We start from the raw sequence: 15,021 nt of genomic DNA, 5'->3' as shown, positions 1-15,021 counted from the left end.
AAAAAAAAAAAAAAGAAGAAGTAAAGGTGAGCACTAGTGGCTCACGCCTGTAATCCTAGCTACTCAGCAGGCTGAGATCTGAGGCTCATGATTCAAAGCCAGCCTGGGCAAGAAAGTCTAAGACTCTTACCTCCAGCTAACCACCAGAAAACCAGAAATGGAGCTGTGGCTCAGTGATAGAGCTCTATCCTTGAGCATAAAAGGTAAGTGACAGTGTCTAAGCTCAGTGTCAAACCCTATGACCAACAACAACAACAAAAAAAAAAAAGGAAGTAAAGATAAGCCTCAGGAGGAGTCAGGCTCATGTATGAATGAGGTTGAGACAGGCTCTCCTTAAGTAGTCCAGGCTGGCCTCAAACTCTTGATCCTCTTGCCTCAGCTTCCCAAGTGCTTGGCTAATAAGTGTGTATCACCATGCTCACTCAGTTGATTCTTTGATATCTGTCTGTCTGTCTGTCTATCTATCTATCTCTATATATTTATTTATATATAGATAGCATGCATGAAACCCTGGTTTCCATTCCTCAGTACCACATAAACAGAAAAAGCTGGAAGTGGCACTGTGGCTCAAGTGGTAGAGTGCTAGCCTTGAGCAAAAGAAACTCAAGGACAGCACCCAGGCTCTAAGTTCTAGTCCCGGGCAGGGGGGGGGGAGAGAAGGGAGAGAGAGAGAGAGAGATTTTTGTCAGTCATGGGTCTTGAACTCTGGGCCTGGGTGCTATCCCTGAGCTCTTCAGCTCAAGGTCAGCACTCTACCACTGAAGCCACACAGAGCCACTTCCAGTTTTCTGGTGGTTTATTAGAGATAGGAGTCTCAATGTATTTGCTGCGGTTGGCTTGAACTCTGATCCTCAGATCTCAGACTCCTAAGTAGCTAGTGCCCGGCTTGATACTAGTTTTTTTTTTTTTTTCTGGTGTTACTAGGATTGAATTCAGAGTCTTGTACTTCCAAAGGCAAGTGCTTTACCACTTGAGCCATGCCCCCAGCCTTCTCTTTTTGAACTTATTTTTTTACTTTTTTTTTTTTTTTTTTTGTCAGTCATGGGGTCTGAACTCTGGACCTGGGTGCTGTCCCTCAGTTCTTCAGCTCAAGGCTAGTGTTCTACCACTTGAGCTACAGCGCCACTTCTGGCTTTTTCTGCTTATGTGGTGCTGTGGAATTGAACCCAGGGCCTCAGGCATGCAAGGCAAGCACTCTACCACTAAGCCACCTTCCCAGCCCAGTTTTTTTTTTTTTTTTACTTTTTTGTTTTGTGGTACTAGGGTTTTGAACTGGGGCCTTGAAATTTTGATAGGCAGGTGCTCTACTACTTGAGCTATACCCCAGCCCAACTTAATTGGCTTGAATTTTTTGCCCAGGGCAGGTTTTGGATTGCAATTCTCCTACCTACATGTACCTGTATGCCTGTAGCTGAGACCACAGATACTCAACACTAGACTCAACTTACTGGTTTAGCTAAAAATCTCCCTTACTTTTTTCTCCCCCAGACTGGCCTTGAAACAAGATCCTCCCACTCTCTGCCTTTAGAGTAGCTGAAATTACAGGAGTATACTACCACACCTGGCATGATGTTTCTCTGGTTTTTGTTTGTTTGTTTTTTGGTAGGTCGCGGGGCTTCAACTTAGTGCTCTACCACTTTGAGCCACAGCTCCACTTCCAGTTTCTGGTGGTTAATTGGAGATGAGAGTCCCACAGACTTTCCTACCTGGGATGCCTGTGAACCAAGATCCTCAGATCTCAGTCTCCTGAATAGCTAGGATTATAGGTGTGAGCCACCACACTGGTTAGACTAGTGCTCTATCACTTGAGCCATAGGTCCATATTCAATTTTTAGTGGTTAACTGGAAATAAGTCTCAGTAGATTTTCCTGCCCAGGGTGGCTTTGAACTGTGAGCCTCAGATCTCAGCCTTCTGAGTAGCTAAGATTATAAGTGTGAACCACTGGCACCGGATTTGTATGTGTATGTCCTGGGGCTTGATCTGAGGGCCTGGGCATTGTCCCTGAGCTCTTGAGCACAAGGCTAGTGCTCTACCACTAGAGCCACAGCTCCACTTCTAGCTTTTTGGTGGTTAATTGGAGATAAGAGTCTCAATTTTGCTGTCCTGGCTGGTTTTGAACCACAATCTTCAGATCTCAGCCTCCTGAGTAGCTAGGACTACAGGCATGAGCCACAGACACCCAGCTTAATGGTTTGATTTTTAAGATCACTAACTAGGGCTAGGAAGTTAGCTCAGTGGTAGATTGCTTGCCTTGCATGCATGAGGCCCTGTGGTTGATTCCTTAGTACCACATAAGCAACAACAACAAAAAGCTGGAAGTGGCACTGTGGCTCAAGCGGTAGGGTGCTAGCCTTAAGCTGAAGGGACAGCACTCAAGCCCAGAGTTCCACCCCCATGACCAACAATAAAACAAAAAAACAAAAAACCAAGATCACTAACTACATATATGCATGTGTTACATACTAGGTATTAAGGGTTTTTTTTGTTGGTGTTGTTGTTTTTGTGTTTGTGTTTGTTTTTTTTTTGGATGGTTATGGGCTTGAACTCAGGGCCTTGGTGCTGTCCTTGAGCCTTTCTGTGCTCAAGGGTAGAGCTCTATCACTTGAGCCACAGTGCCACTTTTGGCTTTTTCTGAATAGTTTAATGAGGTAAGAGTCTCATGGAGACTTTTCTGTCCAGGCTTCAAACCACAATCCTCAGATCTCATTCTCCTGAATAGCTAGGATTACAGATGTGAACCACCAGTGCCCAGTTTTGTTTTGTTTTTTAAGCACCAGGCATGTTGTCTTAGCTACCCATGAATGAGATGGGAGAATCACTTGAGTTCACTACCTGCAGACCATCCAAGAAAACAAAAAGAAAAGCCAAGCTGGGCGCCGGTGGCTCACGCCTGTAATCCTAGCTACTGAGGAGGCTAAGATCTGAGGATCACGGTTCAAAGCCAGCCCTGGCAGGAAAGTCCTAAGACTCTTATCTCCAATAAACCACTAGAAAATGGGACGTGGCGCTGTGGCTTAAGGGGTAGAGCACTCACCTGGAGCTGAAGAGGGCAGGGACAGCGCCCAAGCCCAGAGCTCAAGCCCCACGACGACGATGATGACCAAAAAAAAAAAGCCATTGTAAAGTATTAACACATTTGCTGGGCACTGGTGGCTCACGCCTGTAATCCTAGCTACACAGGAGGCTGAGATCTGAGGATCGTGGTTCAAAGCCAGCCCAGGCAAGAATCCTTATCTCCAATTAACCACCAGAAAACCAAGCGGCACTGTGGCTCAAGTGGTAGAGAACTACTAGCCTTGAGCTAAAGAGCTCAGGGCAACACTCTGAGTCTTGAAAATACACACACACACACACACACACACACACACACACTCATAGTAGCAAGGCTAGTCTAAAACTTAAATCCTTCTGACCCTGCCTCTGGTATCCTTCTAGGACTGACATACTGACATCTCTCTCTTTCTCTGCAGATGGACTGCAACAAAGCAGAGAAGTTTGATTTTGTAAGTTCTTTGCTACTTAGCTCTTGGCTGCCTTTCTCCATGGCATGCTGACCTCCCCAGCTGCCCCAAGTGCCTGGCTCTAAGCTCAGCATCATGTGCACCAGCTCACATTAGAAGCCCTATGTCCCAGAAATGGGAAACTGTTGGTCTCATAGAGAAAAGCCTGTGGATGTCCCTGCCCTTTATAAGCAAACCTGAGACATGCTCCAAATGGATCTGGTTCATAAGGGCTAGTCAGCCTGGGATGTGTTTAGTAGGGATCCTTAGTCAAGTGGCTCTTGCCTTGCCTCTCTTCTCTTCCAGGTGTTGCAATATCTGAACAAAATGGCTGGGAATGAATTCATGGGGTTCAGCAATGCCACGTAAGGCCCTATGTAGAAGACTGGCTGAACACACTATAGTGTTGTGTGTAGATGGGGGGGGGTGAGAGGAGAGAGATTCTAGGGGATCCTTGGCCTCCTAGCTTCCTCTGAGCCCCTTCGTTGGCATTTGTTTCCTTTCTGAAATAATTTGTTCCATTTCTAATCATTATGAAATGAGAGGCAGTGTAGTGTTTGTGCTGAAGTCCTTGTCAAGACCCACCAGGCTTCTTAACTAAATGGCTGGGTACCTTTGGTGATTTTTGTTTAGTACACATTTTACAACAAAGCTATGAGAGTGTTTGCTTAGACTCATACATTTACTAATATTGTGAGAAGTTAGAAGGGGGCTCATTCACTGTAGCACATATGATGCAGTTCTGCCTCTCAGGCAAGTAGTTTTTCCTTCTCCCCATACCTCTCAAGTTTCAAGTACTAAATTGGGTGTTTGCTTCAGATTCCAGTCAGAGAAGGAAACGGGGGACCGGAATTATGCCATCGGCTACTATCTCAAGGAAAAGAAGGTAACTGGGAGAAGCCAGTAGACAAAGTCCCTGGGAATTCTGGTGGCTGAAGGCAGTTGGGATTGGGGTATCACCCAAGACCATGGCAGTGTCAATGTGCAGCTTGAACAGAATGCTCTCCCCTCTCTTCCTTGCAGTGCTTTCCCAAGGGGGTGGACATGATGGCTGCCCTCGATCTCTACTTCCAGGTAAGTAAAGCATTCTCAGGGCTGAGGAAACAGGACTGCCCTCTGACTCACACCACAGACACTCCTCTCTGGTGGTTCTGTCAGAAACCCCAAAGGAACTTGGAAGATCTTGTTGTCCCAGAACATGGTTCCTGTCTACTCTGCCTGATCACCTGTCCCTTGTATCTATAGTTGTGCTCCGTGGAGGTCACTTGTGAATCAGGCAGTGTCATGGCAGCCACTCTGGCCAATGGAGGAATCTGCCCCATCACAGGCGAGAGCGTGCTGAGCGCTGAAGCTGTGCGCAACACCCTCAGCCTCATGCATTCCTGTGGCATGTATGACTTCTCTGGCCAATTTGCTTTCCACGTGAGTGTTTCTGCCCTGTCACTCATCTGTCATACACCCAAGGTCAGGAAGAGAAGACACTGGTCTCTGAAGCGGAAGCTTGTTTCTGCTTCCCATTCACAAGCCTGCAGCCTCAAATATGTAGGCACATGAGTCACTCCTGGGTAAGCCTTCACAAGGCTGGCTCTCCTCTGCATCTCAGCTTACGTATCACCTCTAAGGAGAGGTTTATTTTTAGTGTATCTGGCACTGGCAATGGAAGCCAAGCCTCATTGTGTTGGACCACTGAGCTGTATCTGCAGCCCTAGCAGAAGCTTTTCTGACTGGACCACTGAGCTGTATCTGCAGCCCTAGCAGAAGCTTTTCTGACTGCCCTTTTTCAAACAAATCTGCCTCTCCCTCGTCACAGCACTCTATTTCTTAGGGTTGATCAGAATTATTTTTATCAATTGCCTGTCTCTTACCCCCAGAATGTAAGTTACATGAAAAACTTTGCACTAGTTTCAGCACAGTATCCAGTAAGCATACTATCAGTAATATTTCAATAAGCATTTCCTAACTATCCATGGACTGGGGGAGGATGGCATTGAGAAAAGAAGTTAATTAATAAGCCCAAAGGTTAAGGTGGATTGTGGCCTTGTCTGTGCAGACACTTCAAATAGCCTGCCTTATTTGTTTCCCTATTTGAGCAACCCACAGCTTATCTTCAGCATCTAATCTGTTCTCTAGGTGGGCCTGCCTGCCAAGTCAGCTGTGTCAGGAGCCATCCTCCTGGTGGTACCCAATGTCATGGGAATGATGTGTCTATCCCCACCATTGGACAAACTGGGGAACAGCCAAAGGGGCATCAGCTTCTGCCAGGTGAGTGGCTCTGTGTGTCCTACTTAATATTTATCAATTAAGCAACAAGTTAATGATAGCAACTTTATTTTAAGCAAACAAAGCAATTTTGAGCTCCTACCCAGTGCAACTGGACAAGTTATTGTTACATCTCTGACTTACAATTCTAGAAGTTGGTGTCTCTTTTTAATTTTCACAACTATGACAACCTGAGGCACTGTGCTCGGAAGTTAGACCCACGGCGTGAAGGCGGAGAAGTTCGGGTAAGGAAAACCTCGGATGGCTCGGTAGGATTTCTCAGAACAAAATAATCTGTTACATTTCACCAATACCCTTGACTAAACATCCATGGAGAAGGGTTACAAGGTAGAGCTGGGCCTGGGTGTACTCAAAGCCAGTTAATCTCAGGTGGGGTATTTGTGTTCCAGAACAAGACAGTGGTGAACCTGTTGTTTGCTGCCTATAGTGGAGATGTCTCAGCTCTTCGGAGGTAACTCTACTGTATATCAGATATACACAATAAAATACAAGTCAGAGATCTTATTAGGAGGTAACATACCAAGACAGTTAAATTACACCAACTTTAGGGTTAGCCAGAATAGACAGAGATTACTTTTTTTTTTTTTTGCCAGTCCTGGTGCTTGAAGTCAGGACTGTCCTGAGGAATCAAAGCCAGGGCTTCCTGCATGCTAGGCAAGCACTCTACCACTCAGTCACATTCCTAGCCACAGATTGCATTTATATGCGACAGAAAGCAAAATGCCAGCCATGTAAATACTTAATTAGTGGCAGTCACTGTTCATTGAATGCTAAGAGCATGGTCCTAGGAGGCAAGGATCCCCTCTCAAGTGGATTACCAACACCAACAAATATACACTATAACTAGGTGCCAGGGATCCTCCTGGAAACATCACACTCCCATACTGACAGTGGGATGGGACATCTTACAAGTTACAGAACACATTATACACAGCCACAGATATTAGCATTAATCATTTTACTTTTCCTGAATCCCATCCAATCTAACCCAACTACAGAAAGGATACAGAGGATTCTCGACTGATTGGGATAACTCTAGCTGCTTTCCACTATCCTCAGGTTTGCTTTGTCAGCTATGGATATGGAACAGAAAGACTATGACTCCCGCACAGCCCTGCATGTTGCTGCTGCTGAAGGTACCTAAAGGGTAGAAGAGGGGAGGCAGCGTGTGAGACCCTTTCTTTCCTACTGAAAGTGTCCCATTATATGTATAGTTATACTATTAGTATTAGCAGCAAAATCCCAAGGCCTTTTCTCTAACCCTCTTATGTAGACTCCAGTTGCCAAAGGTCTATACCAGAGTTCAGGACCCATATCCTCCTCTCACTTTCTTTTTTTATTTTTTTCTTTTTTCTTTCTTTGTTTCTTTCCTTCCTCCCCCCCCCCTTTTTTTTTTTTTGGCCAGCCCTGGGCACTGTCCCTGAGCTGCTTTTGCTCAAGGCTAGCATGCTACCTTTTGAGCCACAGCACCACTTCCAGCTTTTTCTGTTTATGTGGTACTGAGGAATCGAATCCAGGGCTTCATGCATGCTAGGCAAGCACTCTACTACTAAGCCACATTCCCAGCCCTTCCTCTCATTTTCTTCTGCCCATATTCCTAGGACACACTGAAGTTGTTAAATTCCTGATCGAGGCTTGCAAAGTAAATCCTTTTGCCAAGGACCGGTGAGTAAGATTAGGCTAAAAGTGAGGACAATGGTACAACCTCATCACCACCACCTCCCCAGCCACCAGCCACTGTGCACATGATACAACTATGGCATTCCCTGTGTCTTCTTTGCCTAATCATGTTCACTGTTCTGTCAGGTGGGGCAACATTCCTCTGGATGATGCTGTGCAATTCAATCACCTGGAGGTGGTCAAACTACTTCAAGATTATCAGGACTCCTACACACTCTCTGAAACTCAGGCTGAGGCAGCAGCTGAGACCCTGTCCAAAGAGAACTTAGAGAGCATGGTGTGAGCACAGGTCATGGACAGACCCTGTTCAAGGAAAAGCATGAGCTGGCCACATACCTCACCCATGCAACCACCAGGAATAATAGGAGAGATGCTTCCGTGGGAACCAAGGCCATTTGGTGATACAAGCCAGTACTTTCTGTGCGAGTCAAAACACCCCATCCCTCTATGAACAGAGCACAGAGAAGGTCCTCAGTGGACACCTGCAGTAGAGCTATCCACAGAAACACAAGTATAATCTAATAGCTTGGCCCACTAAAAAACCATAACAGGTCCCCTTTCTCTCCCTGAAGAAACCATCACAAGAGAGAGACTTCAAAGAAAGGACCATGCCCTTGTGTGTATCACAGAGAAGAAGAAGGAGGTGCCAGTGCATCTAGATTTAGTAGTCTGAGTCTGACCCCACAGCCAGGACACGCTGCTGCTACTGCTAACAGCAATTTTATAGACAGAGAAAGTATTTTGTGCTCAAATAAACTTTAATTACACAAATGATTTTTGTTAAAATTAAGTCATTCTTTTTCCCCTAGGGTTTCTAATTTCATCACCATCATAGAAGGTAAAATAAGGTAGAACCACGGGGTCTAGCAAAGCCCAAACAATTCATATTTCATATATATATATTTATTATTTATTTATTTGTTCCACTAGGTTTTCCTCAACCCCCCAATACTGCTTTAGGTTAAGTATATCCTGTTGCCAAGTAGACATGAGGGTTTGGGTCTACATAGGCCAAAAACTGGATTATGCAAAACTCTAGTCTCCTTTCCTCAGGAAGTTTCAATTATAGTGATATGAAGAGGAACTTCTTAAGAATAAACCTTCTAGCCTGGCGCTGGTGGCTCATGCCTGTAATTCTAGCTACTCAGAAGGCTGAGATCTGAGGATCACCGTTCAAAGCCAGCCTGGGCAGGAAAGTCTGTGAGACTCTTATCTCCAATAAACCACTCAGAAAACTAGAAGTGGCACTGTGGCTCAAATGGTAGAGTGCTTGCCTTGAGCTGAAGAGCTGATGGACAGTTCCCAGGCCCAGAGTTCAAGCCCTACAACCAACCAAAAAAAAAGAATAAAGCTTCTGGATCTAATCCTTTAGCTATCCCCCTAGAGTCTCTTCCCCTTTGGTAAAAGCTGTTACTGGCACAATGACAAACTGGCTGGTTGTCAGAGGTACATGAATGAAGGTAGCTGGACTTGGTTTAGGATAGCTGCAGCTGTGTGGGGCTGAGGGTCTATGGCACTGAGGTACTAGGGGAGGAATACCTTCTCACTGACCCACTGAGTCAATAAAGTACCCAAGGAGCTAGAGCCTAGACTTTTTAGGTGCTGTAGAGAAAAGGCAAGTCACTGTACCACCCCTGCAATCAGAGGTAGAAACAATTCACTCTGGAGAGATCTGGTGAGCCCCCCAAACACAACATGTGGGTAAGGAAAAGAGAGGTATCACGGTTAATATACTGGAACAGTACTAAAAGGCAAGGTTCCAGGACTGAACAGTCTGAGGGGCCAAAGGAATCAAGACAGGGAAAATAAACCCCCTGTAATTTAGAGAAATGGCAGTAATCTGAGGGGAAAGCTTGGCGGTATGCCTAGTTTTCACAGGACGGAACAGAGGACCTGATACTGAATTGTGGAGCTACTGAATTCTTTGGGGCAAAGTAAAACATCTGACATTTTTAACTCAAGGCTGGCCAAAAAGCATGATAAGGGACTTCAGTAATGGGCATGCTAGAGACCCTCTGGCACTTCAAGCCCTGAGTGAGTGAGCAGCTCTCCATCCCAAAGGGCAAAAGCAGGCACCACTGGACCCCGAAAATCTGTCTGTAGCGTGTGTATCACAGAGACCTGGCTCACATCCACCAGGCTCAGCTTCTTGGCCTCATACTCCAGCAGCAGCCCCACCTTCTCTGGTTGCCCAATTCCCTCAATTGGGGCTTTCTCGTTGGCCAACATGGTATGCCACTTGCGCTGGGCATAGGAGAACACCCAGGAACGGTCATCGACACCGATGCAGCTATCACGGGACATGTCCACATCTGCCACTCCTATACGGAACTGCTGGGACCGTTTCACTGTCACCTCCCAGTAGTGTCTGCCATTGGTGACCGCTGTGTCTGCCAACACCACTGCCCACTCCCGGAAGCGCTCCACATTCAGGGCCACCTGAGTGGGCTCCAATCCCACTAAGCCATATTTGACACCTGTGTCCTTCTTGAAGAGTGCCAGGCTGCTGTGGGCGGTTTTTTCTTCCAGTTTGAAACTGACGCCTGCGGGCAAAGCAAAAAAAAAAAAAAAAAGGACTGGATATCACAAAGGCTTAGGCTTAAGACTGCTGATCTCCAGATTCTGATCTGAAGCCAGCAGTCGGATCACGAGGAAGCAGGGGAGTCAGAATGCCAAGATGGCAAGAGTGAAGTAGGGTGGCGATCATACGACAACGCGACGAGCCAACAACTCAGACTAAGCAAGCCTCGGCAGAAATCAGAGGATGCGCAAAGCTGAGACTCTGGACTGAGGCAGGTGGGGGGGGGGGACGTGGTTCCAGGGGCCTGGCGTTCTTGGCTCGGGAAATAAGAGGTGGAAAGTGCTTCCGAAGTAAAAGAGAGCAAAAGGAGATAACGACCCTACCTCTCCGGGCCTCCCCGGCTGCAGCCCCCCATCGTTTGGCTCCCCAGCGGCACAACCGCGCCAAGGGCAGCGCCATCTTACGCCACGGATGCACGGGGCACGCCCCCATGCGGGAGGCCCGGCCCCCGGGCGGCCTGCGCCCAGACCACGTGATGCGCCAGGCGGCCGCGCAGCCTGATGACGTGAGAAGCCAGGACCGGAGGCGGGCGTCGCCATCTTAATGGTTTCCTGCTCAGTTTCTTCTGCTCTTTGAAGGGTGTTTCCGTTCTTTTGTTTACTTACGGTGTGTGAGTGGGGAAGTGCTGTTTGTATTTGACTCTTAGAACAATAACCAGAGGCTTAGAAGTTATGCATGTGCTGATCCCGGGGCTAGGACTCAGGGCCTGGGCACTCAGGGTCCAGGCATGAGTCATGGGCATGTGGCTGCTATTTAGGTTTTTGTGGGTTTGTTTTTTTTTTTGGAGGGGTGGGAAGAGAGGGTTTCTTTTTTTCTTTCTTTCATTCTTTGTTGTTGTTGTTGTTGGTCACGGGGCCTGAACTCTGGGTCTGGGCGCTGTCCCTCAACTCTTCAGCTCAAGGCGAGTGCTCTACCTCTTGAGCCACAGCGCCGCTTCTGGCTTTTTCTGCTTATATGGTGCTGAGGAATCGAACCCAGGGCCTCATGGATGCAAAGCAAGCACTCTACCACTGAGTCACCTTCCCAACCCCTATTTAGGTATTTTTTAAAGTTAGTCTCTCCAGAAACAGAGAGCTTTTCTTTTCTACCACCATCACCACACACTAGTTTCTCAGTAATTAGGAGGATTTTCAATTGTTGAGTGAGTTGCCTTGGAGATACTTATTGCATAGGTGTCTTTCTTTCTTTCCTTCTGCCAGTCCTGGGGCTTGAACTCAGGGCCTGGGCACTATCTCTAAGCTTCTTTTGCTCAGGGCTAGTGCTCTACCACTTGTTTGTTTATGTGGTACTTAGGAATGGAACCCAAGGCTTCATGAATGCTAGGCAAGCACTCTACCACTGAGCCACATTCCCAGTTCTGCATAGGTGTCTTTACTAATTCCTTTCTGTAGAACCTAAACACAAATACCAAACAGTACAACTTTAGTCTGTTTGGCCTACATTAAAAACTTATCTGTCCTGAAAAGTGTGACACACAAAACCAACTGATCTTCCAGTTGAAAACTACTGTTTTGCTTCAAAGATCATCATTTATCAAAATAACCACTTAATTTGGAATATTGTCTTTATTCACCCACAGATGAATTGTGGCAAGCATTTACATATTCCTCTTTTATAAGTAGACAGTAGACAGGTACTCTACCACTTGAGCCATGTTCCTAGTCACACATTTTTTTTTTTAATAAAAAATGACAGAGTAGAAAAGGGAGTTGTATGCATACATCTTCAGTGTGCAGTAGCCTATTCTTTCCACCAGGGTTCAGTCTGGCCAAACTATCAGCCAGCTAAATGTGAGAAACAAGTTTTGCTGCTTTTATGAGGAAAATGCTAGAAGGTGAAATTGCTTCAGCTGGTCTATCAGTGCTTTTTATTTTCATAATAAAGAACAAGGTGACATGAGAGTTAAAACAATAGATACACACTATTTGTCACTTAAGACACCTCCATTATTCCTTACTCAGAATAAATTTGCCTGTCATATCATTTTACTTAAAAAAATTGGGGGTGGGGTGGGGCTGGGAAGGTGGCTCAGTGGTAAAGCGCTTGCCTTGCATGTATGAGGCCCTGGGTTCGATTCCTAAGCGCCACATAAGCAGAAAAAGCCAGAAGTGGCACTGCGGCTCAGGTGGTAGAGTGCTAGCCTTGAGCTGAAGAGCTGAGGGACAGCGCCCAGGCCCAGAGTTCAGGCAATTAAAAAAAAATGTTATTGAAAAGGTTATGTACAGAGGAGTAACAATTACATAAGTCAGATAAAGAGTGCATTTCTGCACTTCCTTCCTTCCTTCCTCTCTCTCTTTTTTTCTTTCAGCAGTCCTGGGGCTTAAACTCAGGGCGTGGGCACTGTCTGTGAGCTTCTTTTGCTCAAGGCTAGCACTCTACCACTTGAGTTGAAGCACCACTTCCAGCCTTCTCTACTTATGTAGTATTGAGGAATCGAAGCCAGGGCATCATGCATGCAAGCAAGCACTCTACCACTAAGCCACATTCCCAGTCCAATATTTTACTTTTATAGACTAGCCATTCATCTAATAAATTTACTTCTATAATTCAGATCATTTACATGCCTCATTATTAAGTAAATTATTTTAACATTTTCATGCAGTGATAGAATTTTAGAAGTGATAGGTTTTTTTTTCTTGACAGACAAAAGGACATTTCAGGTAGAGAGAACAGCTTAGGCTAAAGCACTGGATTATGAAACAGAGTGAGTGCCTGAGGGAATACAAGGAACACATGTTTTCACAGTTGTATGTTGGGGCATGAGAGAAGCTCTATCCTGAAGGCTATATATGCTATGATATGAGCTTAAACTCTCCCCAGGCATTCAGGAACTGTTGCAGAAATACAGAAATGACAGATTGCACGTCCTCCTAGAAAGGTAAAGGTGGTAGCAGCATGGGGCATGAATTGGAGCGGTCAGAGACAAACAGGGTCTGTAGACACCAGAGTTCTCAGAGAAGGTATGGTATGAGCTCATCTGTCTAACTTGGTAGAATTAGAGAAGAGCTGGTGACTGATTAGCTGGAAAAGGATTCATGGTTTCTTTTCTTTTCTTTTTTTTTTTGGGGTCCGGTCGTGGGGCCTGAACTCTGGGCCTAGGCGCTGTCCCTCAGCTCTTCAGCTCTCAAGGCTAGCACTCTACCACTTGAGCCACAGTGCCACTTCCAGCTTTTTTTTCTGCTTATGTGGTATTGAGAAATCGAACCCAGGGCCTTATGCATGCAAGGCAAGCGCTCTACCACTGAACCACCTTCCCAGCCCTGGGATTCATGGTTTCTGACTAAGGGGATAAGGAAGAAGAGGCATGTTGGAATGTGAAAAGATAATTAGTTAAGTTTAGATAGGCTGAATTTGAGGTATCTATGGAAAACCACATGAAAATGTTGATGAAGTCATCCAATGAAAGTGAATAGACAGACTAGCGGGCACTGGTAGCTCATGCCTGTAATCCTAGCTACTCAGGAGGCTGAGATCTGAGGATCTCGGTTCAAAGCCAGCCCAGGCAGGAAAGTCTGTGAGATTCTTATCTCCAATAAGTCACTCAGAACCTCAGCTAAAGAGCTGAGGGACAGCGCCCAGGTCCAGAGTTCAAGCCTCATAACTGAAAAAAAAAAAAGTGTATAGATTAGAGGAAACAAACTGAAGGCACAACCTTAGGGAATACCAATGTGAAGGTAACACATATGAAGACCCATACTGACCATTGTTCTGCCTTGCTTTAGGTTTTATCTAACTCCCTAGAAAGGAAAGAGATGGGACTGGGAAGGTGGCTTAGTGGTAGAGTGCTTGCCTAGCATGTATTAGGCCCTGGGTTCAATTCTTCAGAAACATATAACAACAACAAAAATAGTAAGATTATTTAAAAGAAGTATTAAAAATAAAGAGGAAACAAGAGGCAAGGATAAAGATATAATAATACTTTGATTATTCTGCATCTTGGATTGCCCTATTTCAATATGATCTAAGTGCTAATTGGATCTCTGAACTATGGATGGGAGAGGGGTGATGCACTCAGAGCTTGGTGATTGTTCTAGGCTTTGCCAGGAGTCAGCAGTCAGCAAAGCATAACCAGAGAAAGAGAGAGGAGGGGGCGGGGAGGCCTCTGGAGCTAGCCAAAGGGGCTGCTGGGCTGGCTTGTGCTCTGTTGAGGCCTTTGTGCTACTGTAACTGTCCACACAATGGAGCTGGTTACATGCTGACCTGGCATTCTGAGTGTGGGGCTGGGATATTCTACATGGTGGAAACTGATGGATGGTCACCCAGTTCCTGAGGACCAAATCTCTATTCACAAACCCTGAAAGCACTAGAGAGGACATTCAGTACATGATAATAAATTATGTTTGTGTGTGATTAATTCATAAATCATCTATACAGCTAATTTAACACACATATATATTATTTATTTACTGCTTAAGTATATCTTATTTGTTCCTTGACCACCTCACAAGAATAGCAAGACTGATTTTTTTTTTTTTGTCAGTCATGGGGCTTGAACTCAGGGCTTGGGAACTGTCCCTAAGCTTTTTTGCTCAAGGCTAGTGTACTATCACTTTGAGTCACACTGCACTTCAGGTTTTTAGGTGGTTAATTGGAAATAAGAGTCTCCTGGGGCCAGGCACTGGTGGCTCACACCTGTAATCCTAGCTACTCAGGAAGTTGAGATCTGAGGATCCCAATTCAAAGCTAGCCTGGGCAGGAAAGTTTGTGAGACTTTTCCCCCTCCTCTTCACTGCCCCTCCCCTGATCATGAGACTTAGATTCAGGGCCCGGTGCTGTCCCTGAGCGTCTTTGTGCTCAAGGCTAGTGCTCTACCACTTGAGCCACAATGCTACTTCTGGTTTTTGAGTGGCTAATTGGAGGTAAGAATCTCATGGTGGCTTTTCTACCTGGGCTGGCTTTGAACTGCAATCCTCAGATCTCAGCCTCCTGAGTAGCTAGGATTACAGGTGTGAGCCACTGGCACACGGTTTTTGTGAGAC

At 45.8% G+C, this 15,021-nt stretch overlaps 3 protein-coding genes across 4 annotated transcripts in view; 2 read left to right on the top strand and 1 right to left on the bottom strand.

The window, feature by feature from the left end:
- The window catches only part of LOC105987180 (glutaminase liver isoform, mitochondrial-like), a 14,369-nt gene extending 10,927 nt beyond the window's left edge, over window positions 1-3,442 (top strand). The window contains exon 3 of the mRNA XM_013018383.1: window positions 3,437-3,442. Coding sequence (XP_012873837.1) covers window positions 3,437-3,442 — 6 coding nt within the window. The remainder of the gene's footprint in view (window positions 1-3,436) is intronic.
- A 9-nt stretch (window positions 3,443-3,451) lies between these two features.
- On the top strand, window positions 3,452-8,233 carry Gls2 (glutaminase 2 (liver, mitochondrial)). Its single transcript, XM_013023013.1, has 11 exons — window positions 3,452-3,504; window positions 3,808-3,866; window positions 4,321-4,387; window positions 4,525-4,575; window positions 4,747-4,923; window positions 5,632-5,763; window positions 5,913-6,005; window positions 6,171-6,232; window positions 6,841-6,917; window positions 7,383-7,446; window positions 7,588-8,233. Exons 1-11 carry the CDS (start codon window positions 3,472-3,474, stop codon window positions 7,742-7,744), a joined length of 972 nt encoding a protein of 323 aa, XP_012878467.1. The 5' UTR covers window positions 3,452-3,471; the 3' UTR covers window positions 7,745-8,233.
- Window positions 6,836-10,447, bottom strand: Spryd4 (SPRY domain containing 4). 2 transcript variants are annotated; one of them, XM_013023030.1, is made up of 3 exons: window positions 10,366-10,447; window positions 9,583-10,004; window positions 6,836-6,921 (listed from the first exon to the last, which is right to left on the bottom strand). In XM_013023030.1, the coding sequence occupies exons 1-3, from the start codon at window positions 10,439-10,441 to the stop codon at window positions 6,877-6,879; spliced, it is 543 nt and encodes a 180-aa protein (XP_012878484.1). In that variant the 5' UTR covers window positions 10,442-10,447; the 3' UTR covers window positions 6,836-6,876. The 2 variants fall into 2 exon arrangements, with proteins under 2 accessions (XP_012878484.1, XP_012878478.1); XM_013023024.1 differs by lacking the exon at window positions 6,836-6,921 and having other exon boundaries at window positions 8,802-10,004.
- Window positions 10,448-15,021: the final 4,574 nt, after the last annotated feature.

Source organism: Dipodomys ordii, unplaced genomic scaffold (genome assembly GCF_000151885.1).
Source record: "Dipodomys ordii isolate 6190 unplaced genomic scaffold, Dord_2.0 Scaffold3, whole genome shotgun sequence".
In the NCBI taxonomy this organism is placed as follows: domain Eukaryota; kingdom Metazoa; phylum Chordata; class Mammalia; order Rodentia; family Heteromyidae; genus Dipodomys; species Dipodomys ordii.
Note: the sequence above shows the minus strand (reverse complement) of the source record. Positions and strands in the feature narration are given on the sequence as shown.